The sequence below is a fragment of the Rhinoraja longicauda genome, chromosome 32, assembly GCF_053455715.1.
Source record: "Rhinoraja longicauda isolate Sanriku21f chromosome 32, sRhiLon1.1, whole genome shotgun sequence".
In the NCBI taxonomy this organism is placed as follows: Eukaryota; Metazoa; Chordata; class Chondrichthyes; order Rajiformes; family Arhynchobatidae; genus Rhinoraja; species Rhinoraja longicauda.
The window spans coordinates 7,363,810-7,387,536 of record NC_135984.1 but is presented as its reverse complement, the minus strand read 5'-3'; the positions used below and the strand labels follow the sequence as shown (position 1 = coordinate 7,387,536).

Below are 23,727 nucleotides of genomic sequence, written 5' to 3'. Positions count from 1 at the left end.
TGGACTCGGTGGGCTGAAGGGCTTGTTCCCATGCTGTATCTTTCAAGATACCGAAGGGTCGAAGGGTCTGTCTCCGCACTGTACCAGCACAGTCTAAAGTAAGATTGTGTAGAAAGGAACTACAGCTACTGGTTTTAGATTGTTTAGATTTAGAGATACAGCGTGGAAACAGGCCCTTCGGCCCACCGAGTCCACGCCGCCCAGCGATCCCCGCACATTAACACTATCCTACACACACTAGGAACAATTTTTACATTTACCCAGTCAATTAACCTACATACCTGGACGTCTTTGGAGTGTGGGAGGAAACCGAAGATCTCGGAGAAAACCCATGCAGGTCACGGGGAGAACGTACAAACTCCATACAGACGGCGCCCGTAGTCAGGATCGAACCTGAGTCTCCGGCGCTGCATTCGCTGTAAGGCAGCAACTCTACCGCTGCCGCCGTGCACCAATGATAGACACAAATTGCTGGAGCAAATCAGCAGGTCAGGCAGCATCTGAAGAAGGGTCTTGACCCGAAACGTTGCTCCTTTCCCCCAAAGATTCTGCCTGACCCGCTGAGTTACTCCAGCATTTTGTGTCTAACTAATGTAAGATTAGCCGCATTAACAGAGTAAGGGGAGGTAAATATGAACAAGATAGACACAAAATGCTGGCGCAACTCAGCGGGACAGGCAGCATCTCTGGAGAGAAGGAATGGGTGACGTTTCGGGTCGAGACCGTTCCTCTGTCTGAAGAAGGGACTTGACCCGAAACGTCATCCATTCCTTCTCTCCAGAGATGCTGCCTGTCCCACTGACTTATTCCAGCATTTTGCGTCTATCTTCGATTTAAACTAGTATCTGCAGTTATTTCCTACACATCCTAAATATGAACAATATTGGAAAAACAGCCAATAAACTTACACTAAACAAGACGCACTATAAACAGGAAAGGACACAAAATCCAATACACTCGTACACTACAACCACTATCCGATACAAAGAGGCCTGTAATAACGAGAGCAGACTGTATATCTATGTCCTATTTATCACCTCCTAGTAACCAGAAATCTAGTAACATCTTTGAGTTTAGTTCACGATGATGCGTGTCAAGTTGCTCCTGAAGACAACTTGTAGGTTCTTAATGCCCAAAACATGAACAGCAAGTCATGGCTACTTGCTTCACAAAGTCTTTATTGTCTGCAAAATAATAGCAGCAGCAGTAGGTTATTACTTGTGTTCGACTCATTAAGTTAAATAAATTTGTTTGGAATTCATTCTTGGTTGGGTAATCTTAATGTCACTTTTGGAGGCAGAATATAATGTACCAACATGACTTCCATTGACACCATCTACACCTCACGCTGCCTTGACAAGGCCACCAGCATAATCAACTCCCCTCTCTCATCAGACAAAAGGTACAGAAGTGTCGAAACGCACACCTCCAGATTCAGGGACAGTTGCTTCCCAGCTGTTATCAGGAAAATGAACCACCCTACCAACAACGACAGAGCAGTCCTGAACTATCTTTTAAAGCAGAGATAGATAGATTCTTGATTTGTATGGGTGTCAAGGGTTATGGGGAGAAGGCAGGAGAATGGAGTTCGGAGGGAAAGATAGATCAGCCATGATTGAGTGGCGGAGTAGACTTGATGGGCCGAATGGCCTAATTCTTATCCTATCACTTATCCTATCACTACTCACTACATTGGAGACCCTCGGCCTATCTTTGATTGGACTTCACTGGCCTTTATACTGCACTGAATGTTATTCACGTTATTCCCTTTATCATGCATCTGTACACTGTGAATGGTCAGTTTGAGTTTAGTTTATTGTCACGTGTACGGAGGTACAGTGAAATTTATTTTGTTGCGTGCTAACCAGTCAGCAGAAAGACAATGCCTGATTATAATCGATCCATTTACAGTGCATAGATACATGAGAAGGGAATAATGTACAATAGACCAAGATAAGTTTCCAGGCAATTTATTTTTTATTTACCTTAGAGAGGAAACTGGCTTCTTTTTTTTTAAGAAATCTGATTTCTTGTTTTTGCTGACAATTTATTTGCCCTTATACATTTTGTCCAGGGCATCCATTTGTTTCGATCAACGTGACAGTCCAAATGTGTACTAAAAGAGAGATGTTTTTTTGGATGTAAACAGCAAGCATAAAAAAAATATGTCTCCTGATCAGAAAAAATATATATTACCCTGAGATAGGTTTAAAATCAAGGTACAAGGGAATTGCAGATGCTGGTTTACAAAAATAAAGATACAAAGTGCTGGAGTCACTCAGCAGGTCAGACAGCATCTCTGAAGGACATTGATATGTGACATTTCAGACAGTATGAAGAAGGGTCCCGATCCAAAACGTGGATATTTTTAAGAAAGAGATAGGTTGATTCGTGATTAGTATGGATGTCAGGGGTTGTGGGGAGAAGGCAGGAGAATGGGGTTAGGAGGGAGAGATAGATCAGCCATGATTGAATGGCGGAGTAGACTTGATAGGCCAAATGGCCCAATTCTGCTCCTATCACATAAGACCTTATGACCTACCCATGTCCTCCAGAGATGCTGCATGTCCCGCCGAGTTATTCTAGCACTTTGTGCCTTTTCCAGGTTTAAACCAAAAGTGTATTGTCCTTGTTGGATGCAGTGCTATAGCCACAGTCTACCAAACCCGAGGTTCAGTCGCAACTTTCTTTATTGGGGTGTCTTTGTTTTGGTTGCAGTTCCATTTGGAACTGTCACTGTTTACACGTTGATAATTAAAGATAACATACTTCATCAACAAAACTGGGTTAACTTGTCTGTTCTTTCATTGGAACAGATTTTCTGCTCGATTTCAAATAACTTCAATGAAGCACTTTTACAAGTAGATGGGACACACTGATATATAAACACATCTAATCCGTACTGCCTGCAGCCTGCTATGTACATCTGTACAGCATGCAAATTGTCAGTGATATTAATTTTGCTTTTGTTCGTCTACCTAAAACCCTGCGGCAACAAAATAGGAATCCATTTAATTGCTTCAAATCTAATTTGTATTTACAACAATTTCCATTTCAATTAAAGTATCAGATAAGATCACCTCGCCTTCCACATTTTAATTTGATCACAGTGGTATTTCCTTGTCCTTTGTGCAGGATAAATTAAAAGATAAATTTGCCGCACTTATCTAAGCTTGTGGTACAATTGCCGGAACAATGATTTTAGAACACAATGGCATCGAGGGATCAGTGAAAATGGCTGCACTAATGGAATGCATCCAAACTGCAGAAGTGAGAAATATGGAGGGTAATAACCCATTATAAGGTGAGCAACCAAAAGAAATTGCCAATGCTGGAAAACAGACGACAGGAATTTTGTCTGACCATGTCCTCCAGAGATGCTGCCTCACCCATTGAGTTGCTCCAGCACTTTGTGTTGGAGCAACTCAATCTAGTAAGCACTAGAGTTATACAGCATGGAAACAGGCCCTTTAGCCTAACTTACACACGCTGACCAACATGCCCCATCTAAACTAGTCCTACCTACCCGCCTTTGGCCCATATACCTACAAACCTGCCCTATCCATGCACCTATCAAAATGTTTCTTAAAGGTAGCGATGGTACCTTCCTCATCTACCTCCTCTGGCAGCTCGTCCATACACCTACCACCCTTTGTGTAAACAAGTTACCCTCAGGTTCCCATTAAATCTTTACCTCACCTTAAACCTATGTCCTCTGGTTCTCAATTCTCCTGATCTGGGCACAAGACGCTGTGCGTTTACCCGATCTATTCCTCTCATGATTTTGGATACCTATAACATCACCCCTCATCCTCCAGCGCTCCAAGGATTAAAGCCCTAGCCTGCTCAACCTCACCCTATAGCTCAGTCCCTCGAGTCCTGGCAACTTCCTGGTAAATCTTCTCTGAACTCTTTCAAGCTTGACATCTTTCCTATAACATGGTGACCAAAACTGAACACGATACTCTAAATGTGGCCTCACCAATGTCTTATGTAAGAGACCCGGGTTCGATCCTGACTGCGGGTGCTGTCTGTACAGAGTTTGTACGTTCTCCCCGTGACCTGTGTAGGTTTTGCGCTGGTTTCCTCCCACTCTCCAAAGATATACAGGTTTGTAGGCTAATTGGCTTGGTATAATTGTAAATTGTTCCTAGTGTGTGTGTGTAGGGTAGTGCCAATGTGCAGGGAATGCTGGTCGGCACGGACTCGGTGGACCACGGTGTCTCCGTGCTGTTTCTCGAAGCCAAACTACCGTGATGAATAGTCGCTGAGAGCGAGAGTCAATTATTCAGCCGCACTGTGGTGAGGGGAAGAGGTATTGCAGGGAGACGAGAGGAAGACAGCCATTAAATATGAAACATTCTATGAAGCAGAAGCAATTAAGTGAGATAACAGCAGACATCTGTCGTACCGTCCCATCTGCTTTCCAACTCTTATCAGTTGAAAATGAGTCGATTCATTCTACGGCTGTGCAATAACTGGAAGTCAAACCCTTACAGCAGTATCATCTTGCAAGTACACTCTTGTTTGGTCTGACGAATTACTGCTCCATTTCCCCCCATCAATATCCACTCTCCAGACTCCCGGCGCAATGATTGTAACTGCACATTTCCTTCACTTCCTTCACTAAAACTAAATAAAAATACAGTAAATAGCTCTCTTGTGGTGAGTTACTGGCTGCAATTTAAGTGAAGGACTTCACCTTTGGTCAAATTCATTAGAGGGCCGAAAGGTGAGCTATCTTAGATTGGCACTTGTTTTATGTTATCTCTGCTGGTATTTGAACAGTTATTGTGTCTTCATTGCAGTAAAATTGTTCACACTACTGAATCTCCTTCACTCCAACCGGGTCAATCATAACTGCTTAGATTAGAAGACATTTATAAAGCAGATGTACCCTTTTATTGTGCAGGAAGGAACTGCAGATGCTGGTTTACACCAAAGATAGACACAAAACACTGGAGTAACTCAGCGGGACAGGCAGCGTCTCTGGAGAGAAGGAATGGGTGACGTTTCCGGTCGAGACCCTTCTTGATGTATTCAAGAGAGTTAGGTATAGCTCTTGGGGCTAACGGAATCAAGGGATTATGGAGAGAAAGCAAGAACGTGGAGATGTAGAGAAAACGGCATGGTGACGCAGCGGTAGAGTTGCTGCCTTACAGCGCTGGAGACCCAGGTTCGATCCTGACTACGGGTGCAGTCTGTACGGAGTTTGTACGTTCTCCCCATGACCTGCGTGGGTTTTTCTCCGAGACCTTCGGTTTCCTCCCACACTCCAAGGACATCCAGGTCTGTCAGTTAATTGGCTTGGTATAAATGTACATAGTGTGTGTAGGACAGTGTTAGTGTGCGGGGATCGCTGGTCGGTGTGGACTCGCTGGGCCAAAAGGCCTGTTTCCGCGCTGTATCTCTAAACTACACTAAAAGAGTTTGTGATGCATCCAATAATAATTTTGCTACCTTTTGGATGGGTTGAGCGATAAACATGAACGATCTCTGCATAGATAATCAATTTAATTCCCCTCCATCAATATCACCCCAGTAAGACACAAAGAGCAAGCTCTATGTTTAACTCCCTCGAGACTTAATCACTCATTCCGAATTTCACTGGTGCTTTGAATAATATCATCATTAGAATAACATTTACCAAGAGCTGATTCCTAGAATAAAATAAATTAGCAACTAATTGACAGATAGAGTGCACAATTTCTACAAATCAAACTGGATATTGCAGCAAGCTACAACATAAACCTTTCAAGAATTATTTAAAGATGTTATTTGCAGTATTGTGCTCAGTTTGGTCGCCATGCTATTGGAAGGACGTTGTTAAACTGGAACGAGTGCAGAGAAGAATTACGAGGATGTGGCCAGGACTTGAGGGCCTGAGCTATAGGGGGCGGTTGGGCAGGCTAGGATTTTATTCCTTGGAGCGCAGGAGGCTGAGGGGTGATCTTGTAGAGCTGTCTAAAAACGTGAGGGGAATAGACAGGGTGAATGCGTGGAGTCTTTTACTCAGAGTTGGGGAATCAAGACCAAGAGGGCCTACCTTTAAAATGTGAGGGGAAAGATTTAACAGGAACATGAGGGACAACTTTTTCACACAAAGGGTGGTGGGTGAATGGAACGAGCTGCCAGAGGAGGTAGTTGAGGCAGGTAATTTCCATCTGATATTTGGTAAAAGTCATTTGGGGCAGGTACATGGATAGGAAAGTTTTAGAGGGATATAGACCAAACATGAGACACAAACATAGATGGGACATCTTGGTCGGTATGGGCAAGTTGGGCCAAAGGAATCTGTTTCTGTGCTGTATAATTCTAGGACCCTAAGTAAGATTCGGTAAGAGATGTGAAATTTTGTGTAACTGGAAATGTATTTTACATGAATATTACCGCAGTCTCATTAAATCAGAAGAAATGTTATAAAATTAACAAGTGACTGATCAATTGTGTAAAATGGGATATATGTGGGGAAGGTTGAACAGCAAACCTTTTTCCACAGGTGTAAACGTCAAAGACTACAGCAAAGGGATACGAGAAATATAGAGAGATACAGAACAAAAGTCACGTACTATATCTCTCTAGATCACTGCCTATATTTCTCGTTTCCCTGTACCCTAACTCTCAGTCTGAAGAAGGGTCTCAACCTGAAACGTCACCTATTCCTTTTCTGCTGAGTTGCGTCCTGACCCGCTGAGTTACTCCAGCTTTTTGTGTCTCGCCAGGTTTGTAGGTTAATTGGCTTCTGTAAATGGGATAGAACTGGTGTGGGACGCTGGTCAGCATGGACCCAGTGGGCTGTTTCTGCACTGCCTGTCGATAAATTTCTTAAAAACACACAAGCTGCTCCCTCCCCTCATGTAAGTCACTGTTTGAAATATAGATCCTCGACCAAGAGTGTCTTCTCACCACCTGTAACATCTCCCCATGTGGCTTGAAGTCTACGTTTGTTGGGAAATACTCTTGCGAAACAGATTGGAACATCTTGTTTCCTTAGATAGATAATTTGTCATTGTTTATTGGACGGTTTAAGCTTAACAGGACAGGGTGCCGTGTTCCAATTAAATAGACATACTGCTTATGAAACCTACTGAACCGAGGAACACCTTGCGTTTATGTTCGGCTGAATCTGCCTTCCAGTGCTGTCAGCAGTAGTGTGCAAAGTGCTGAAAATCTTGGAGAGACATCAAGATGGCAATTAACTGCAATGTAAATACAAACTGTGATTGAGAACGAAATGAACCAGACTTTACATCATTTCTCTCCGACATAAATCACTGCCTTTGTCGTCTAAGATGTTTATAATGTAATGAGATTGCAAATTAGGCTGGGGGAAAAAAAAAACGGAATAAAAATAAACCACAACAGATTCATTTTCGAAAAAGTGACTCATTTACACTGACAGATGAAAGGGATTGTGTGCCAATAGGTGTTCTTAACTGTCCGACACACAAATTGATGCAATTTATGGCTATTCTGAAGCCTGGTTTAATAGATTATGCCAAAGCATGACATTGCCTCAAAATGTCTTGGATTTAATCAGTGTATTTCAGCTTTTGCCAATGTTCTATAAAAGGAAAACTATTTATAAACTGCTGGTAATAGAACTATTTATCTAACACAAATACGGGGCTATCAGAAATTGATACTCAGTCTGGCTTGCGTGCAGGATCTCCATGCTAAATAGCGGCCGAGAACGAAAGGGCCCCTGCGGGAGCCGCTGAGGATAAAGGGGGCCCCAACTGTGGGTGCTGTCTGTACAGAGTTTGCATGTTCTCCCTGTGACCACGTGGGTTTCCTCCAGGTGCTCCGGTTTCCTTCCACATCCCAAAGACGTGCGGATTTGTAGGTTCGTTGGCCGCTGTAAGTCGCCCCCTAGTGAGCAGGATGTGAAACTGGGATTACACGGAACTAGCGTACAGTTGACCGGTGGTCAGCACGGTCTTGGTGGGCTGAAGAGCCCGTTTCCACGTTGTATCTCTGCACTAAACTAAAATAACACCCAGATCCTCAGAGGCACAAGGAATTGCAGATGTTGGTTTCCAGAAAAAAATGCATGACAGCACACTTTGGTCTGATGTACTCCATCTGCCACTTCTTTGCCCACTCAACACAGTACGACATTAGGTCTGGCAAGACGTAGGAAATGGAGAAAAAATCAACAACCGCTGGAGTAACTCATAGAAGGTCGGGCAGCATCTCTGGAGCAGATGAATAGGCAACGCTTCAGGTCGGGAGTCTTCTGGACCTAAATTGTCAACTACTCAACAGAAACTCAACAAACAACATACGTTTAAATGAGAGTCTGTGGATTGAGCGTAAACAAATCTGAATCTTATTTGGAAAATCACAGCTCGTTTATCAATGTTTATAATGTTGCCCTGAAGATCTTAGAAGAAAACTTAGAAGAGAGTTAGACAGAGCTCTGGGGGCTAGTGGAATCAAGGGATATGGGGAGAAGTTGGGCACGGGGTTACTGATTGTGGATGATCAGCCATGATCACAATGAATGGCGGTGCTGGCTCGAAGGGCCGAATGGCCTCCTCCTGCACCTATTTATGTTTCTAAAATTGACGTTAACAGCCAGCAGCAATAGTTGCAATGCTGTGTTAGATATTCCTTGTCGGAGACTCTACAATTAACAGTTAGTTGTAACAAGGTAGTCCCCTCTAATTACTTTTGGAATTGGAATGGATTAGTGATGCTTTTCATCTGGCTGTGAAACCTGACACCTCTGCAGATTCCATAAAGAAAGGATATCACAATGAGGGGATGTGTTCAAACACTAATTGAAGACAATCATTTCTAAAGCTGTGATACAAGCAAGGTCATGCTAATTTATTGCAAGGTTAAGTGTCTCCCTTCCCAGTCCCCTGATACCTGTTGGCGTGCATGCTATGCTTTACAAGCACGAAGGCTGATGCAAATCATACTCCCCCACCCCCCCACCCCTCCCCGCTGATGAATTGGAGACTTCATCTTCTTAATGTCCACCTACACAAAGTAACTCCGACTGTTCACAGAACATTAAACAAATTAAAGATATTAAAAGCAGTGAGATTTGTGCGGATCAGCCAAAACTCAATGGCCATTTGCAAACTACAGGCAAAGTTGAGCGCTTGGGTCATTTGGCAAAGAACCACCATCTACCTGTGCGGGAAGGGACTGCAGATGCTGAATTAAACCGAAGACAGACACAAAAGGCTGGAGTAACTCAGCGGGACAGGCAGCATCTCTGGAGAGAAGGAATGGGTGATGTTTCGGGTCAAGACCCTTCTTCAGACTGGCAGACTACTATCTACCTCTTTGTTGGACTATCTTTGATCGGACTTTACTGGCGTTATCTTGCACTAAATGTTTTTCCCTTATCATGTATCCGCACACTGTGGATGGGTCGATCGTAGTCGTGTGTTGTCTTTTCGCTGACTGGATAGAACGCGACAAAAACTTTCCACTGTACCTCAGTACCCGTGACAATAAACTAAATTAAAAAGAAAATATTCTTGAACAGCTGCTAAAATTCATTGCTTAGATTAGAGAGATATTTTGTTGCATTTAAAGTCTTTTACATTTCTGGGACTAAATCTTTCACTTGCGCAAAATTTGTAGGATGGACAACGAGGAGCTGTTAATTTAATGTGTTCAATGATGAACCATTCACATCAGAGATTGGTAACTCGATTTGTGCCGCATGTATGAAGTTGAATGAATGAATGAATGAATACATTATTGTCACATCTGACAAGTCACAGTGAAATTCTTTGTTTTGCATACCCAAGGTATGCGAAGGGTTGCCACGTAAAGGGCGCCGACAAAGTTACAATGTCTCCCGCGCCAGGTCTTCCTTTGCCCCCCCTCGACAGTTCCCCCACGCCTTTGTTAAAGATGGCTCTCAGCGTTTCTAGATCCTGTGGGGTCAAACATTGCTGGACAGAGGCACACACACCGCCCACAGCAGAGAGGTGCAAAGTGGTCGGGACAAAGCTTCAGATGGGGAGGAGGCCAGAGGTGGAAGGGGGGAGACGTCAAGCTTGAGGAAGGTGTGTGGGTGCTGCAGGGCGTCCAGGTTAGCTGTGGGTTGGGGCTCCTCTTGGAGGGGGCCCAGAGTGGGTACATACAGAAGGTGCAAGGGTCAGGAGGATGTGTGGGCATGCAGATAGTGGGAGAGGTGATTAACATCAGGAGGAGTTTCACTGTTTGTAGTTTAGAGATACAGCGCGGAAATAGGCCCTTCGACCCACCGAGTCCACACCGACCAGCAATCCCCGCATATTAACACACACTGGGGACAATTACTTTTACACTGATACCAAGTGTACAAACCCAAGCCAATTAACCCACAAAGTTGTACGTCTTTGGAGTGTGGAAGGAAACCGAAGGTCTCGGAGGAAACCCACGCAGGTCACAGGAAGAACATACAAACTCGGTACAGACAGCACCCGTAGTCGGGATCGAACCTGGGTCTCTGGCGCTGTGAGCGCTGTAAGGCAGCAAATTAACCGCTGCGCCACCACGACGCACTTTTTGTATCGCTCACTCTCATCTTCCCCACAGCCAACAATGGGCCATTGTGGGCTCCACCTTTTCCTTGGTCATCGGTGTCGGCTCTGATTTGTTCTGTGCCTTTTCATATCTCGTTTCCCCTCACCCTGACTCTCAGTCTGAAGAAGGGTCTCGACCCGAGACGCCACCTAATTTTCTCCAGCGATGCTGCCTGACCCAACTTTGCACCGATCTTCAATCTCCAGCTGGTCCTTTGACAACTTTCCAGGCACTTGAAATAGCTTAAAAAACCCACCTTGGCAACAACTGTGGCTGTCGCCAACAACCTATCGCTAACGGTACAGAGATCAACATTGTACTTTTCACCTGATCTCTACCAAAGGCAGAAGTTACCAGCTGTGACCTCCCATATCCAAACAATATTCAAAACTACCTAATGCCAGCAGGCTGAAACAACTCTCACATTGTGTTGCTTTGGCAGCTCAGTGGTGCAGTGGTAGAGTTGCTGCTTTACAGCGAGAGACTCGGGTACGATCCTGACTACGGATGCTAATCTGTACGGAGTTTGCATGTTCTCCCCGTGACCTGCGTGGGTTTTCTCCGGGTGCTCCAAAAACGTACAGGTTTGTAATTGGCTTGGTAAAATTCTAAATTGTCCCCGGTGTGTGTAGGTTAGTACTAATGTGCAGGGATCGCTGGTCGGCGCGGACTCGGTGGGCCGAAGGGTCTGTTTCCGCGCCGTATCTCCAAACTAAACTAAAGATAACTGATCCTCCTATAAACTGAAGTGGTCAGTGCGGAAGAAGCCTACACCGGCCTCAATACTTGTACTGCCTAAACTAAACTGAACTGATCACAAATAATAAAATGGTCGCTTTGGATTTGGACAAGTATGGCAATAGAAAAATAATGGGACAGAAGCAACCCAGCAACCTGGACAAAGGTGTGTGATGCATCACCTGGACAAAGGTGTGTGATGCATCAGATCAATTATTATACTTGCAAGGCCACTGCTGTTACAGATTTGCAGTGATTAAATATCAGTTGATTGATGAGAGAAAATGATGGAATGTGATTTTATGTTCTGGTCACCACAGGCACCATCAACCATGGGCATGAGGGGAACGGGGAGCTGCTAACGGTTTTCAGCTGATGTTTCAGCCAAAGAGGCGAGGAGGATGCTGAGCCCACCTCAGGCCTTGTGTCGGCATGCCTCTGATTTCCACTCAGTTGTTGGGTGTTGGAACCGGATGGGAGACCATAGGGCGGCACGGTGGCGCAGCGGTAGAACTACTGCCTCACAACGCCAGAGACCCGGGTTCGATCCTAACTCCGGCCGCTTGTCTGTACGGAATTTGTACGTTCTCCCCGTGACCTGTGTGGGTTTTCTCCGAGATCTTCGGTTTCCTCCCACACTCCAAAGACGTACAGGTATGTAGGTTAATTGGCTGGGTAAATGTAAAAATTGTCCCTAGTGGGTGTAGGATAGTGTTAATGTACGGGGATCACTGGGCGGCACGGACTTGGAGGGCCGAAAAGGCCTGTTTCCGGCTGTATATATATGATATGATATGATATGATAAATTGTCCCTAGTGTGTGTATGATAGTGTTAACGTGCGGGGATCGCTGGTTGATGCAGACTTGGTGGGCCGGAGGGCCTGTTTCCGCACTGCATCACTGAACTAAACAAAAATCTGCGGTCTAACTCTGAGCCCATTCCATGACTGTGTCATCGACCACATATCTCATTGCACGCCTGCATATAGTGGATGTGGAGAGGATGTTTCCATTAGTGGGAGGGTCTAGGACCAGAGGGCACGGCCTCAGATTTAAAAGACGTACCTTTAGTAAGGAGATGAGGAGGAATTTCTTTTGTCAGAGGGTGGTGAATCTGTGGAATTCATTGCCACAGTAGGCTGTGGAGGCCAGGTCATTGGATATTTTTAAGGTGGAGATTGATAGATTCTTGATTAGTACGGGTGTCAGGAGTTATGGGGAGAAGGCAGGAGAATGGGGTTGAGAGGGAAAGATAGATCAGCCACGATTGAATGGCGGAATAGACTTGATGGGCCGAATGGCCAATTTCTGCTCCTATCACTTATGACCAGACGTATCTGAAAACAGTACTGGGCTACAATCTGAACAACAGAGACAGAGACATGGTGATGGGATGAATTTACTTGGTTCCCCAGTGAATGCTGCTTCCATGGTAATGGACAGAAGTGAGAAGAGAGGAATGGAAAGAAAAAGAAAAGATGTGAAACGACATGAAGTACAACTAATCAACACCCAACTACATAAAGGTTGAGATGAAATAGATTTTACCACAAAAACCGTGATGAGATTACAAAGTCACTGCCACTACTTATTATAAAGACAAAGACACTGTTTGATTCCTGAACCAACTGTGATGTCTGGCATTGAATGGGCTGCATTATGATGGATGATTGAGCTCGTAAAAATGTTTAACAGGACTCTGTTTTGTTACAAGCAAAACTCGACAACGTCTGTGGAAACTGTGTGACACACAGGCCTTCCCACCAGCCATAATATAGTCATACAGCGTGGGAACAGGCCCTACGGCCCAACTTGCCCACACCGGCCAACATGTCCCAGCAACACTGGTCCCACGAGCCCGCGTTGGGCCCATATCCCTCCAAACTTGTCCTATCCATGTATCGGACACCTGCTCCATGGTTGTGGGTAGCACAGATTAATTCACGGCCTGTGGTATGTCAGTCAGCAACATTCTGCCTTCACAAGGTTAACAACGAATGTTCATTGTATTCTCCTCCCGATTCATCCCCCCACATCGGACCCAGGATTGGGTTAACACTGTGCAACTCCCCACTCGTTTCTTTCCACCTGGAGTTCTCGCATCACAATATCGGCACGGTGGCGCAGCGGTAGAGTTGCTGCCTCACAGCGCCAGAGACCCGGGTTCGATCCTGACTGCGGGGGCTGCCTGTACGGAGTTTGTACGTTCTCCCCGTGACCTGGGTGGGTTTTCTCCGGGTGCATTGGTTTCCTCCCACACTCCAAAATCGTAGAGGTTAATTGTAAATTGTCCCGAGTGTGTGTGGGATAGTGATAGTGTGGGGATTGCGTGGCCTCAGTGGGCTGAAGGGCCTGTTTCCACGCTCTATCTCTAAACTAAACAAATCACTGGGATCTGGAAGCGCTGTATCCCACGACTGGGCTGCCTTCTTTAGTTGCTAGCAGACCAGAACATCACAAGATGTCCAAGCCCATAAAACACATTCAGTAACGCTACGGTGGTCACAAACGTTGAACTCGTGCTCAACGGCAGTTGTTTCTGAAGTGTTGAAAAGGTACCTATTACCTAATACCTAGGCACTTAGTGCCTATAAGCTAGATAATCAGAGAACACTGTAAAAATTGATTTAGCATGCCCATAGTGTAAAGAAATAAACCCTTTTGGAGGAGTTCTCTCCATCACCTGCAATAGATAATGTGTCGTTCCTCGGTGTAGTTCGATATATGCTGTCAAACAAATTGAATAAACAATTTCTGACTAAGACACAAAATCACGATTTGTAACGCCTGTCCTTCCAGGGCCCGTGAAACGACACGGTGCGTTCAATTTTCATGTCAATAGCATCGGTTAAGGTTGGGCTCCTCTGTCAGAAGACTGCCTCTGAAGACCCGTGGAACACGTGCAATGCTGCCATTGCGTGTTGAAAGAACTGCGTTCCTCCGAGCCAAGGCTGCCAAATTAGGATCAATAATCAGTCCCGATCAATTTGCACTTCGTTTTCAGAAATTACTTTTTCTTCAGAGAGAAGTCTTTATCTTGTTTCTCAAGATTGGTTGGAAGGCATTTTCCCACAGCCACAATGTAGCTGACGTATCCCCAGCACCTAAACAAATCTTCCGATTGATAGATCTTTTCACGGTATTTAGGACATTCAGGAAATGACTTTTCATACAAAACGATATGAACAAATGAGACATTCCCCTCCACTTCGCAGGCTCCGAGCTCGAGCCTTCGCTTTCCCTTACGCTTGCAATCGAAGAGATAACTCTATCTTCAAAAAAACATTCAGCTAACTTATCTTTAAATAACGCAGCAAAGGTAGCAGTTACAACACAAGCAATGTCTTTACAGGTAATATATGAAAACAAACAGTATCGGAACATTGTGGGCATTATTTGTTACCACGGTGTAACATTAATTAATCGGGGCGAGGCGAAGTACACACAACACTCTGACCACATAAAGGTCCCAGTTATTGAACACAACTCTAAAGCTAATGAGGTCAAAAGTACAGCTCCCATTTTCTCATCTATTCTACACAGCTCTGCCACCGTAGGTTTAAACGGTGTGGTGAAAGACCCATCAGGTACTTACGAATAGGCTGTGTCTTGAACTTAATGATCTGGCTGGCGTCACCGATCCCCTTCCCATTAACAGCGGATAGCCGGAGACTGTACGTGGTCTCGGGAAGCAGCCCATTGATGGTGATGATATTGTCGGCACCTAGAACTGGCAGACAGTGGGAAAGGGTCATGGAAATGTGCGCAATGAGAGTTACCGTGCTCTCAAGTCAAGTGTGTCTTATTGTCAAACGTCCCAGGTAGAACAATGAAATTCTTACTTGCAGCAGCACGATAAAATATGTAAACATAGTACACTGTAAACAATTAAAACAAGTTCAGTGTGTGTGTGTGTGTGTATGTACACGCCCTGAACATTTTTCTAATTTATTTATATATATGTGTGTGTGTGTGTGTGTGTGTGTGTGTGTGTATGTGTGTGAATGCATATATATATATATATATAAAAACATATACACACATGTATATTAATATATTTTTCTCTTGTTTATATTATAATTAATACAGTGAATACAGTTTACTATGTTTACATATTTTGTTGTGCTGATGCAAGTACTGTATATTATAATTATACATGTACGCACACAAACAAACAAACAATAATTGTGCAAAGAGACAAAACCAATGCCCCCAAGTCTATGTAGTTCAGAGCTTATTTGGAGGTTTATTCACAAAATGTTGGAGTAACTCAGCAGGTCAGGCAGCATCTCGGGAGAGAGGGAATGGGTGACGTTTCGGGTCGAGACCCTTCTTCAGACCCTTCTTATTTGGAGGTTAATAGCCTGATGGCTGTAGGGAAGAAGCTGTTCCTGAACCTGGACGTTACAGTTTTCAGGCTCCTGTACCTTGTCCCGATGGCAGGGATGAAATGAGCGTGTGGCCAGAGTTGGGTGTGACGCTGTCTAAATAGCTGGAGACATTAATTTTTTAATTGCATAAGCTTTAAATGTTAACAAATGCAAAAAAACACAAAGTGGTTCGCATCTGTGTTCCGCTTGAAGATTGCACAGAATTTGTTTGGAGTCCAAATTCATAGGTGACTGAAGGTGGCCACGCAAGTAGATAGGGTGGCAAAGTAGGCGTCCGGTAGGCCTGCCTTCCTTGCTAGGGGCACTGTATATAAGAGTCAGGAAGTCACGATGCAACTCTATAGCGCTTTAGTTGGGACGCATTTGGAGTACTGCATGCAGTTCTGATCACCCTATTGCAGGAGAGACGTTGTGGCTTTGGAGAGGGTGCAGAGGTGGTTCACCAGAATGCTACCTAGATTTGAGGGTTTCAACAATTGGATAGACTTGGGATTGTTTTCTCTGAAACGTCAGAGGTTGAGGGGAGATCTGATAAAAGTATACAAAATGATGGGAGGCAGGGATAGGGTAGACAATCAGAACCTTTTTTCCTCACGGTAGAAATTCCAAGGATAGAGGGCATAGCTAGAAGGCGAGAGGGTAACATTTAATGGAGAGGTGCGGGGAAAGTTATTTTTTTACACAGAGAGTGGTGGGGGCCTGGAACGCACTGCCAAGGGTGGTGGTGGAGGCAGGTACAATAGTGGCATTTAAGTGGCTTTTAGACGGGCACATGGAGGTGCAGGGAATGGAGGGACATGGATCACGTGCAGGCAGATGAGATCAGTTTAACGAGGCATCATGTTTGGCACAGACATTGTGGGTGGAAGTTCCAGTCCCGCACTGTACAGTTCCATGTTCTATCCCTATTGTTACCAGGGCCCACACCTGGCACTGGATTGTTTTATCTGCTCACTCCCATCCATCTGCTCTTGTGCATTTGATAAGATACCCCATTTTATTTATAGCGTCATAGAGTCACACAGCGTGGAAACAGGCCCTTCGGCCCGAACTTGCCCACGCCGTCCAACATGTCCCATCTACACTTGTCCCACCTGCCTGCGTTTGGCCCACATCCCTCCAAACGTGTCCTACCAGAGAAACATAGAAAATAGGTGCAGGAGGAGGCCACTTGGCCCTTCGAGGCAGCACCGCCATTCATTGTGATCATGGCTGATCACCCACAATCAGTGACCCGTGCCTGCCTTCTCCCCATATCCCTTGATTCCGCTAGCCGCGAGAGGTCTATTTAACTCCATCTAACTATCCATGTAACATTTCTGCTGCAGTAAAGCATGGTAATTGAAGATGGGACATTCCTAACGGATCATAAGACAGAAATCCAGGGCAACTTGTACAGAGCGAGCTGTCAAAAACATGCTAACGGATTTCAGTTATCGAGACCCGCGGCAAAGCTAAATACTCCCAACGAGGTGGAAAGGTCACGGAATCTGAGAAGCGTAAAACTTTCTGTACACGATCACCGGTTAGCAAGAATGCCGGAGTACATCTTCAACCACGCACTTGTCCAAATGTTATTCACGCTGCGTTTAGGTCAATAAGCTAATTCTGCCGAGTCCTCATTATGACACTCACCTTTGGAGTTAACAGATTTTAAGGGTTATAATGAGGTGTCGCCTGGTGATCTGGACTGCTGCCAGCAGAAACTAGCAGACTAATTAGAACAGTGGTGAAAGAAAACTTCTTTAAATGCAGAGCTTCATGACAATTATAGAACTGAATTCCTTCCTTCTGAGATTCCTCACAGTACCTTGCTCCGTCTCTTGAGCAAGGAATATATCACATTACCTTCTGCCGCAGAACAATTTATTTCACTGCGACAACTAAATGCAAGTTGTATCTGCAAGGGCATAGGTTTATGGTGAGGGGGGGGGGGGAGATTTGATGGGAACCTGAGGGGGTAACCTTTTTACACAAGGGGTGGTGGGTGTATGAGCTGTCGGAAGTAGTTCAGGCTGGTACTGTCGCACGTTTAAGAAATATTTAGACAGGTACATGGATAGGACAGGTTTAGAGAGATATGGGCCAAATGCAGGCAGGTGGAACTAGTTTAGATCGGGCATGTTGGTCGGCATGGGAAGGTTGGGCTGAAGGGCCTGTTTCTTTAACTCTATATCTGTATGCACTTGTTCAGTGCTTTCCATCCATTCTGGTCTGCATCTTTACACATTGTATTTCAAGAATGATTTAAGTCATAATTCTAGACATTTATGGAGTTGCTCTTATTCACAAAATGCTGGAGTAACTCAGCAGGTCAGGCAGCATCTCGGGAGAGAAGGAATGGGTGACGTTTCGGGTCGAGACCCTTCTTCAGTCTGAAGAAGGGTCTCGACCCGAAACGTCACCCATTCCTTCTCTCCCGAGATGCTGCCTGACCTGCTGAGTTACTCCAGCATTTTGTGAATAAATCGATTTGTACCAGCATCTGCAGTTATTTTCTTATACTTTATGGAGTTGCGCTCCCTCCACAACTTCTTGGTCTTCACCTCCTAAGGGATCCCACCACTCATCACTTCTTCCCATCTTCACCCAGTCTGAAGAAGGGTCTCGACCCGAAACGTCACCCATTCCTTCTCTCCAGAGACGCTGCCTGTCCCGCTGAGTTACTCCAGCATTTTGTGTCTACCTTCCTGTAGATCAGTGCATGTTCCTTTAACATAGTGACCTCACCACTACTAACCACTCCCCATTGTCTTTGGTATAATTGTAACTTCCCCACCTCCAGCTCGCTCTCTAGTGCCAGTGATGACCACGGACAGCTAGGGCATAATGTATGTGCAGTGTTATGAATAAACTTATATATAGTAAAAGACTCTGCCTACGAGTGGCATCCTTTTACATGGTGTCAGATCGGTAGACTTGCGCCTCCTGTTTATCGGTTTTTTTTTTATTTTATTATTTGTTTCTCCCAATTGTGTCCCCTCCTTCCACTTTGCCATGTCTTCCTCGTGTCGTCGTCCGGACACGCTCGTTTTCGATGAGGACATCGTGCACCGCTGGACTGTCTTCCAGCGGGACTACGAACACTATATAGCCATTGCCCATCCTGATGCGACTGCTGCGATAAAAGCCCACCTGCTCCTCAACCTGGCTGGTCCGGAGGCAATGGAACGCTATGCGTCGTTCCAATTCGTCCCTCCAGAGGACCGCTACGACCCGGTATGTCTCATTGCTAAGTTCACTGCCCTGTGCGACATACCCACCAACAATATCATCGAACGTTTTAAATTTTTCTCGCGGCGTCAGACTCCAGGGGAGCACGTTGACGCCTTTATTGCATCTTTAAGACATATGGCTCGGCGGTGCCGCCTTCAAACGATTACACCCGACGAGATGATCAGGGACGTCCTGGTCAACGGTCTCCTAAACTCCAGGCTGCGGGATGAGCTCCTAATGAAGCCTGACCTGTCGCTTACGGACGCAATACATGCCGCACGAATGGCCTCTGCTGTTGGCTCAGTATCCCGGCAGGCCCCCCAGGACATAAATTTCACCAGCCGCCGGCGATTGAATGACCCACAGCCCAGGGTCGCCCCCTCCGCGCCCACTATGGCCACCCCTCGCAGATGCCCAAACTGCAACTTCTCGTCACACAGGTATAACATTTGCCCAGCGCAGGGCAAAACTTGTAATTCATGTGGGAAGCAGAACCATTTTTCTGCAGCCTGTCGTTCTCGTGGGAGACCTGTCCCTGCTCCTAGAGGGAGTCTAAACAACCTTGCAAGCGATAACGCAACCGGTTCCCGGTACCAACATGAGGTCCTCGATGGCTCAGATACGACTTCCTCCCATGGAGACTCTCTGGTGTTTTCGCTCTTGGGAGCACCTGCATTGATAACGGATCCATCCGTGCAAGTTACAGTCAATGGACACTCCTTCCCTGCCAAGGTCGACACTGGGGCGTTTGCCAATGTTATGTCTGTGGGCCTCTTCGAGCAGATAAATTCGGGGGAGAGGGTTACTCCTGACAACTCCCGCCTCCATGCCTATGGGGGAGGCGTTCTGATTGCCGTGGGAAAGGCAACGGTTGTCTGTACTGTTCTGGATACCTCTCGGCCCCTCACGTTCCTCCTGCTAGCATCTGAAAACGTCACCCTGCTGGGCGCCCGTGCATGCCAGGACTTTGGTTTGGTCTCATTTCACCGCGACATCCACCTGGTGCAGGCCCCCATGGACCCCCTGGTCGAGTACCCTGACCGATTTGATGACGTCCTGGGGAAGCTGCCCTGTGCCTACAAGATCGTTGTGGACCCGGGGGTCGACCCAGTGGTCAGACCGGCCCACCGTGTGTCTTTTGCCATGAAGGGCCGCGTGGAGTCCACACTACGTGGCATGGTGGACTTGGGCATCCTCAAGGAGGTGAGTGCCCCCACCCAGTGGGTCTCCACCATGGTGGTCGCTGCCAAGAAGGACGCGAGCGAGATCAGGATCTGTATCAACCCCAAGGACCTGAACCTGGCTATTAAACGCCCGCACTACCCCATGCGGACGGTGGAGGACGTCGCGGCACAGGTCGGTCCAGCCACAGTTTTCTCGGTCCTGGATGCCAAGAGCTCCTTTTGGCAGATCCCGCTGGACGCACGTTCCTCCTTCCTGACCACCTTCAGCACACCGTTCGGCAGGTTCCGTTTCCTCCGCATGCCTTTTGGTATCAACTCGGCAAGCGAGGTTTTTCAGCGTACGATGGAGCAGCTGTTTGCTGGGTTGCCGTGCGCCATCATCGTGGATGACATCCTGGTGTATGGGAGGGACATTGCTGAGCATGACCGACACCTCCGCCAAGTCCTGGACAAGGCTCGTGAGATAAACCTCAAGCTTAATCGAAGGAAGTGTCGGTTCCGCGTTGCGGAAGTCACCTACGTAGGCCACGTTTTCACGGCGGGGGGCCTGAAGCCAGACCCCGAGAAGACGGCGGCGATCACCGAAATGCCCGCTCCCACTGACGTGCCCGGCCTGCAGCGCTTCCTGGGCATGGTCAACTACCTGGGTAAGTTCATACCCGACCTCAGCGAACTAAGTGCCCCCCTGAGAGAGCTGACCAAGAAGGACAATGCCTGGGTCTGGCTCCCTCACCACCAATCGGCCTTCGTAGCCCTGAGGTCCAGACTCGCGCGGACCCCGACTTTGCGGTTTTTCGACTTAAACAGGCCAATTGTCCTCACCTGCGATGCATCTCGGTTCGGCCTGGGTGCTGCCTGCCTGCAGCTCTACGACGACCGACAGCTGCCCGTCTCCTATGCCTCTCGAACAATGACCCCTGCTGAACAGCGCTACGCGCAGATTGAGAAGGAGCTCCTTGCCGTGGTGTTCGCTTGCTCCAAGTTCAGAGACTACGTTCTGGGAAAAACTTTCACCATCGAAACTGACCACCAGCCGCTGGTCTCGATTTTAAACAAGCCCATCCACGCAGCATCGTCCCGCCTGCAGCGAATGATGCTGCAGCTGCAGCGTTTTCAATTCGAAATCGTGTACCGCAAAGGCAAGGAGATGTTCGTGGCAGACACTCTGTCCCGCGCCCCACTACCTTCCATTTCCCGCCATCCGTACGAATCGGCGGACCTGATGGTGTTGAACGTCAACATTGTTCCATCTTGGCAGCTGCAGTCCCTGGTCACACACACTGCCGCGGATCCGGACCTCCAACAGCTTGCGGGCGTCATCCGCCGTGGCTGGCCTGAACGACGGTCTTCCCTGCCGGCTGGTGCCGTGCCCTACTTCCTGGTTCGGGATGAACTGGTGCTGCACGCGGGTGTGGTGGTGAAGGGCCACAAGGTTGTGGTGCCGGCTGCGCTGCGCGATCACTACTTCCACACCGCCCACAACGGACACCCAGGGGTGGAGGCCACGTTATCCCAGGCCCAAGCACAGTTTTACTGGCCTGGCATGGTCAAGGAGATCCGGGACAGGGTCTCCGCCTGCGCTGCCTGCAACAGCCTATTACCTCATCAGCAGCGTCAGCCTCTCCTGCAGCAGCCGGCTCCCGAGTTGCCGTGGACGGCTGTTGCCGCCGATATTTTCGAGTGGCGTGGCAAACACTACCTGGTCCTGGTGGACTCCTACTCAAGCTGGTTCGAGGTGGACCTGCTGCCGTCCCTCACGTCTGCTGCCGTCATCGGGAAGCTTCGCCGCCACTTCTCGACCTTTGGTTCCCCGGCATCTCTCCAGTCCGACAACGGCAGCCAGTTTACCAGCGCGGAGTTTGCTGTTTTTGCAAATCGCTGGAACTTCCGCCACATCACCAGCAGCCCCGAGTACCCGCAAAGCAATGGACTTGCAGAGCGCGCTGTCCGCAGCGCTAAGGAGCTGATGGAACGTTGCCGGCTTGACAGTTCGGACTTGTACCTTGCCCTCCTCAACCTCCGCAACATCTCCCGGGACCCCGCGCTCGGTTCCCCTGCGCAGCGCCTCCTGTCCCGCACCACTAGACCCCCCATCCCCGTCTCCCAGCAATCCCTGAAACCCACGGCTCGGAGCCCTGCCGCTGTCAGGGAGCGCATCACTGAGAAGCAGCTCATTCGGAAGCGCTCCTTTGACAAATCGTCCCGTCCCCTTCCACCTTTGTTCGCTGGTCAGGTTGTCCGGATGGAGTCGTCCTCCGGCCACCACCGGCTGGCCGTGGTCGTCGGCAATGCTGACTCTCCACGGTCGTACCTGGTCAACTACGAGGGCACCGTGTACCGTCGTACCCGCCAGCACCTGATGCTGGTAAACGAACCTGCACCGCCCCCCGCGATCCCGTATTCGCCTCCCGTCCACTACAAGGTGCCTGATGTGCCTCCTGCTCCGGTACATCCGCAGTCGCCCCAGCTACCTACCCCTCCCTCGCCTGTGCGTGCATCGCTTCCCAGTCCTCCTCCTTCCCCTGGTTCCCCGGCCTCTGTACCCGCACCCGTTCATGCTGCTCCTTCGACCGGCGGGGATGGTGGGTTGCGCACCCGCTCTGGGAGAGTGGTCAGGCCGCCTGTCCGGTACGGTGTGTACGAGTAGTCTGCTTGTAGTTTGAGCCTAGCGCATGAGCCGTGGTCACTTTGTTTCCAAGAGGAAGGATGTAGATCAGTGCATGTTCCTTTAACATAGTGACCTCACCACTACTAACCACTCCCCATTGTCTTTGGTATAATTGTAACTTCCCCACCTCCAGCTCGCTCTCTAGTGCCAGTGATGACCACGGACAGCTAGGGCATAATGTATGTGCAGTGTTATGAATAAACTTATATATAGTAAAAGACTCTGCCTACGAGTGGCATCCTTTTACACTTCCTTTCTGCCTTCTGCAACTCCTTGGTTCATTCGTCCCTTCCCACCCAAACCACTGCCTCCCCAGGTACTTTCCCCTGCGACCGCAGGAGATGCAACACCTGTCCTTACACATCCTCCCCTGATTCCATCCAGGGACCCCGACAGTCCTTTCAGGTGAGACAGTGGTCCACGTGTACCTCATCTAACCTCATCTGCTGCATCCCGAGGTGTTCCCGAGGTGGGCCCCTGTAGGACCAAGCGTAGACTCGACGACCGTTTCGCTGAACACTCACATTCAGTCCACCTAGGCCTGCTGGATCTCCCGGTTGCCAACCATTTTAACTCCCCTTCCCATTCTCACACGACCTTTACTGTCCTGGGTCTTCTCCGTGGCCAGAGTGTGGCCACACGCAAATTGGAGGAACAGCACCTCAAATTTTGTTTGGGTAGCTTACAACCCAGTGGTATGAATATTGAATTCTCTAATTATAAGTAACTTCTACTTAAACCTCCCCCTCCCCTTAGTTTAGTTTAGTTTAGAGATACAGCACGGAAACAGGCCCTTCGGCCCACCGGGTCCGCGCCGACCAGCGATCCCCGCACATTAACACTATCCTACACACACTAGGGACAATTTTTACATTTTGCCCAGCCAATTAGCCTACAAACCTGTACGTCTTTGGAGTGTGGGAGGAAACCGAAGATCTCGGAGAAAACCCACGCAGGTCACGGGGAGAACGTACAAACTCCGTACAGACA

General features: G+C 47.6%; 1 protein-coding gene across 10 annotated transcripts in view; it reads right to left on the bottom strand.

Moving 5' to 3' along the window:
- The window catches only part of ncam1a (neural cell adhesion molecule 1a), a 372,742-nt gene that overhangs the window by 64,144 nt on the left and 284,871 nt on the right, over positions 1-23,727 (bottom strand). For all 10 annotated transcript variants that reach the window (XM_078426956.1, XM_078426961.1, XM_078426957.1 and 7 more), the window contains one exon: positions 14,874-15,008. In XM_078426956.1, the coding sequence (XP_078283082.1) occupies positions 14,874-15,008 (135 nt within the window). The remainder of the gene's footprint in view (positions 1-14,873; positions 15,009-23,727) is intronic.